Consider the following 5,750-nt stretch of genomic DNA (forward strand, 5'->3'; position numbering starts at 1 on the left):
CTGTCCTTCACCCTCCACCTGTCCTTCACCCTCCACCTGTCCTTCACCCTCCACTGCCCATCACCCTCCACCTGTCGTTCACCCTCCACCTGTCTATCCATTCCACATCGTCTGCCTTATTTTTGTGCATTTTGGTCAGTAAATGCCCTTCAAGCTGGTCAGTAGGTGGTGGTGAAGGTTGTCTCCGGTTCCTGGTGTGTGAGTTTCACTTACAGGAAGTCCCATGGGGCTCGCCCTCCCACATGACTGTGCACAGTATGACACACACCAAGTGATCACATCAACCCAGATAACCCAGGGAGATCCCAGGAAGATGGGGTGCTGGGAACGTGTGTGTCAGAGCACACTGTGAGAGTGTCCAGGGGAGCCTCGGAGGGTGTTCCTCTATCAGGTGCTGCTCAGTGCCTTGGCAGAAATCCTGGAGCAGCCTCCGCTGTGCCTCTGGACAGTGTGCTTGGTTCTCTTTGTTGTTTCTCATTCCAACTTTCCTCGTCAGTGCTGCTGTAGCACTTTTTACAATTTTGTGTTAATTATTTCAGTGGCTGTTTTCCTATCACCTTCTCGGGGTTGCCATCCACTCCTTCACACCTGTGTAAAGTCATACCACTCACGTGAAACACCCAGAGCGCCTGGCACCCCAGGCCCACGGGCCCCTGTGCCAGTCCCAGGGGACCCCGATTCCCAAGCAGTGCTGAGGCCCTCCCTGAGGGAGTGACGGCCGCCAGGCCTCCCAAGTTCCCCAATCTTCTCAGAGCATCTGATTTCTCTTTCATTCTCGAAGACTGTTTTCTTAGGTCCAGGGAGCTTCTGGGTGGCCTGGATTCCCCGTGGGGCCTCCCAGTCCCAGCCCTTGGGTGGAGCTTGTGGGACACACTGCCAGTCAGAGGGTCTGAAGTACCCAGACGGGCGGCTGCCCATCTTCTCAGCAGATGGCAGCTCTGTGGGGCCCCTTGCTGGCCCAGGGTGGTGTGCCGGCCTGCAGGTCAGACCCCTCTCTGCTCTGGGGGAGCTGTTAGCCAAGGGCTCTTTGAGGGGAGTGTCAGCCCACCAGGATGAACTGCTGTCCGGGAGGACCCTGGCTCCAAGTGACAGCTCTCCCAACAGCCAGAGGGCTGGAGGGGCAGAGGCCCTCACCCTGTGGCCAGGAGTGCACAGTCCCGGGACAAGGACAGACAGGAGGGGCACCACCCAGGCCCTGCTGGGCAAGTCCAGAGGAGACTTGAGCCACCAGCGCCCGGCCCAGGGACTCTAGGGACAGTCCAAGTGGTGTCGCCGATAGCCTGTCCTCACTGCCAGGAGTGAACCTACCCAGACCCCCTCCACCCTGGGTTCCCTGGGGCCAGTGGTCTGCAGCAGACCAGAGCAGCCACAGGCCCACTAGCAGCTCCCAAGGGGAGCAGCCGGGCTCCTGTGGCCATGCTCACTGTCCATAGGGGGTGCTGCTCCATGGGTCCCCTGGGCCTCCTCTCACTGCCCCAAAGATGGCTTGAAAACCAAGCTGCCCCTCTTGGAGGTGCAGCCTGTGCCCACGGCCGGCTGTCAGCGCCCTCTGCTGGCCATCAGCGCCCTCTGCTCTCTGGCAGGTTCTACCTCATCAGTGGAGGCGTCCCCTTCGTCATCTGTGGGGTCACTGCTGCCACAAACATCAGGAATTATGGGACCGAAGATGAAGACACAGCCTAGTGAGTGCTGGCAGCCAGGAGAGTGGAGGGTGGGCACTTGCAGCCACTTTCCTGGCTCCCCCCAGGCAGGTGCCCACAGTGGTATCCAGCTGTCAGTGACCATCCCCAAGGTGCCTGTGGTGAGGACCCCTGGAGAGGAGCTGCAATCCTGGTCCCTGAGCCCCGAGGCCACTCAGAGCTGTGCCCCACGCCCCTCCCCTGGGTGTGCAGAGCCCTCTCTTCCCTGCAGACTCAGCTTCCCACGGAATTCTTTCCTTGGCCACCCAAGGCCTGGTTTTCTCTACATAGGAAAAGTCTGGGGGACAGATGACAATTTGGCCACACCACCAATGTCACCTTCCCCAGCCTCTGACCCTCCTCCCTCTCAGCACCCACTCTGAGCTTCTCCCTGGGCATAGGACATCCAGCCTGCCCATGAAGCCCTGCTCTCAGGCCCCTTGTCCCCAAACCCCACCTACCCCAGCTCTGCCTCTGCCACCTCCCCTCCCAGAACACAGTCCCACAGTCCCGCTAGCCCCCCGTGTATGCAGGACTACCAGTTGACCAGTCGGATCACAGATGCCCATCCAAACTGTCTCAGTGTCACCAAGATGGGGTGGCAGTCAGCCAGGGCCTGCATCTCAGCACTCACGGGCCTCAGTGCCCTGCACCTTCCCTTTTCTGTTTCCTTACCACAAAAGTAAAGCAGCCAGCTGAGGTCCCTGGCCCCAGGAGCTCGGGAGCAGGTGCCCAGGGGCTGCACTCACCCACGTCTCCCTGCAGCTGCTGGATGGCCTGGGAGCCTAGCCTGGGCGCATTCTACGGCCCCGCTGCCTTCATCGTCCTGGTCACCTGTGTGTACTTCCTTGGCACCTACATCCAGCTGAGACGCCACCCGGAGCGCAGGTACGAGCTCAGAGAGCGCTCGGAGGAGCAACAGCGGCTGGCGGTGCCTGAGGGGGGCCACCGCCACGGGGCGCAGCCCTGCACAACGCCTGCCTGTGACCCACTGGCCGCCTCGCAGCTGCAGAATGAGCACTCCTTCAAGGCCCAGCTGCGGGCTGCGGCCTTCACACTGTTCCTCTTCATGGCCACCTGGGCCTTCGGGGCGCTGGCTGTGTCTCAGGGCCACTTCCTGGACATGGTCTTCAGCTGTCTGTACGGCGCCTTCTGCGTGACACTGGGGCTCTTCGTGCTCATCCACCACTGTGCCAAGCGGGAGGATGTGTGGCAGTGCTGGTGGTCCTGCTGCCCCTCCCGTGGGGACGTCCCCCAACAGCCCAGCACACACCCCACGCTCGATGCCAACGGGGACGTGCTGGGGCACATGGCCTGCCTGCAGGACTCACCGTGCCCTGGCCAGGCAAGGGGCTTCAGCCACCCAGCACCAGGCCACTGCAAGATGACCAACCTGCAGGCCGCCCAGGGCCACGCCAGCTGCCTGTCGCCAGCCACCCCCTGCTGTGCCAAGATGCACTGTGAGCAGCTGATGGAGGACGAGGCCCACAGTCACATGCCTGAGGGAGAGGCCTTCCTACATGAGCCCCACCTGCACAGGTGCCTCGAGGGCAGAACTAAGCCCCACTACTTCCACCCTGCTGCCTCGGCCCCACGGGAGTACGCCTACCACATCCCATCCAGCCTGGACGGCAGCCCCCACAGCTCCCGCACAGACAGTCCCCCCAGCTCCCTTGAGGGCCCGATGGGGGTGCACACTCTGGCTTGCTGCACCCCAGGCGACCCCTTCCCCATGGTCAGCCAGCCTGAGGGCAGCGACGCCAGCTCTGCCCTCTATGGCTGCCCACCACGGCTGCCTCCAGGCCCAGCCCACTTGGAGATGCTCCGCAGGACACAGTCCCTGCCCTTCGGAAGCCCTGGCCAGAACGGGCTGCTCAAGGGTGACATCCGAGAAGGCCTGCCGTTCAGCACTGATGGGACAGGCAACATCCGGACGGGGCCCTGGAAAAATGAAACTACAGTGTAACTGGAGTGGGAGCACATGGGCCTCCCCAGAGCCACCATGTCCCCAAGGAGCTTCAGCACTTACAGGGGCCATCTGCCATCTAACAGGGACTGGGGGTCCCCAGTGACTGGGCCTTTCAGATGTGGCTCAGACGCCATCACCAAGACCCTCTTTGTGAAGACCCCAGGGAGAAACACTCTGGGCCACAGCTGCACCAGCCCAGGTGGGCCTGGCTGTCCACGTACTGTCACCCACTCTCCGTTTGTAGAGTCCAGTCCCCAGGGCAGCCCAGAAACACAGCATGGGATTCTATCAAAGGAGCCCCCCAGACCCCAGGCCGAAAATGCAGGGCGGTGACCAGGAGCCCTCAGCAGGGCCCCTGTGGACATTCCCAGGTGTTCAGTGAGGGTGTTCTGAGTTCATTCCAGAGCGGGGGCTGCTGCTTCTCCAGAGCACGCTTATGCTGAGCACTGTCTGCAGACCCCTCTGCCATCCTTATGTCTGTCAGCTACATGTGGGGCACCCACAGGAGCCCCTGCCCACTCCCTGCCTCCAAGCCAGCCCTGCCCTGGAGGTAGCCCACCCTGTAGCCCGAGAACACCTTGGGTGCTAGAAGATGAGCCCCACTCTGGAGCTGTGGGGAAGAGCAGCTGATGGCTGCCGGCCTTCATGGGTGGGTCTCGAGGCCGTGCCTCTGGAAGATGCCCAGATCCTTCTCGATGGAGATTCAGCTTCCTCCACCAGCCACTGTCAGGCCTGGGTTCTGCTCCAGTGTGGGCACACACTAGCAAGTTCCCTTGCACAAGGAAGAGGGGCTAATTGGGGGTGAGGTCACCAGACAAAATTTCTTTTTCTCTTTTGCATTTCCATGAATATCTAGGAACAAAGCCCCAAATCAAAGGACAGATGTTGATGACGAGGAGTCTGTTATGGAAGCAAGTGACCCATCCCTGGGCAGTGTCCTCCCAAGGCAGGAGCCCATGGGTCCGGGGGGCGTGCCTATGAGATCACACAGCCCTTCCATTCCTTCTCCCCTCCCAGTCTGTGGCACATGCGCACACACACACACACACCAGAACATGTGCATACATGACCAAGTGCAGACACACATTCAGTGTGCACATCACACACATGCATGAGAGTGCCTGTACTGTACACAATGTGATGTGTGTGCGTGCAGGTACATGCACATGCCATGCACATGCCATGCACATGTGCACACAGAGAATTAGGTGTTTTCCAGCTGCCCCAAGCATGGGTTTTCACTGCAGCTGTGGGTGTCAGCAGCAGAATCTGCTGTCTGTGTGCTTCACCCATGTGCTCTGCTCTGCCAGCTGGGCAGGTGGCTTCAGGGGATCAGAGCTTTCTAATGCGCATCTCAGAGGAGAGGGCATGGATATGTGGAGTGCCTTCAAGCAGGTGCTCTGCAGCATTGTGGTGGGCAGCCATCCAGAGGCCGGCACTTGGTATCTGAGCGAGAACCTGGGACCCAACACTTGGAAACCCAAAAGAGATGCTGTGACTCCCACAGCACCTGCACCCAACATGGACTCCTCCATGCAGACAGTCAGCACCAGGCAGCGAGGGCCACCAGGCAGGGTCAGTCCCTGTCACCGTGCACCTTCCCGCCTGCTTCCATAGCGACACGTGGACCCTGACGGTCTGCTCCAAAGCATACCTTCCTGAAAATACAGTGTTTGCCATTGTCTGTCCTGGGTGAGACTGGTCAATAGCATCCCGTGTGTGTCTCTCGCCCCTGACGAGAAGGAGGGTCCAGGGGATTTGAGCCTCATTCAGTATGCTCCCCTGGGCCCCTCATGTCCTTTCTGCCCTCAATGCCCCTGGCAGAAGAGAGAGCACCTCATCATTCGACCAAAGAATTCAGCATTAAACACTAACTGTGTTGCTTTTCAATGTTGATTCAGCCTCGTGGGTCCGCGTGGGACCAGTGTGTGACACTCCACCTGTGCGTTGTTTTCAGTGTGTAGGCTCACGTGTAGCTGCACCAGGAACGCCTTGGAACAGGAGGGCCGCCCACTGCCCCTGTCTGCAGCCTCCATGTGTCTCTTCCCTCCTGTGTGTGTGTTTGGGTGTGTGAGGCGTGCTGTCTGGGCGGGGGGGGGGGG

At 60.3% G+C, this 5,750-nt stretch overlaps 1 protein-coding gene across 1 annotated transcript in view; it reads left to right on the forward strand.

Annotated features, from left to right (window-relative positions):
• Adgra1 (adhesion G protein-coupled receptor A1) overlaps positions 1 to 5,538 on the forward strand; it is a 38,758-nt gene extending 33,220 nt beyond the window's left edge. Inside the window, exons 6-7 of the mRNA XM_015498478.2 lie at positions 1,584 to 1,682; positions 2,445 to 5,538. Coding sequence (XP_015353964.2) covers positions 1,584 to 1,682; positions 2,445 to 3,645 — 1,300 coding nt within the window. The 3' untranslated portion in view covers positions 3,646 to 5,538. The remainder of the gene's footprint in view (positions 1 to 1,583; positions 1,683 to 2,444) is intronic.
• Positions 5,539 to 5,750: the final 212 nt, after the last annotated feature.

Source organism: Marmota marmota, unplaced genomic scaffold, assembly GCF_001458135.2.
Source record: "Marmota marmota marmota unplaced genomic scaffold, marMar, whole genome shotgun sequence".
NCBI classification, from domain to species: Eukaryota; Metazoa; Chordata; class Mammalia; order Rodentia; family Sciuridae; genus Marmota; species Marmota marmota.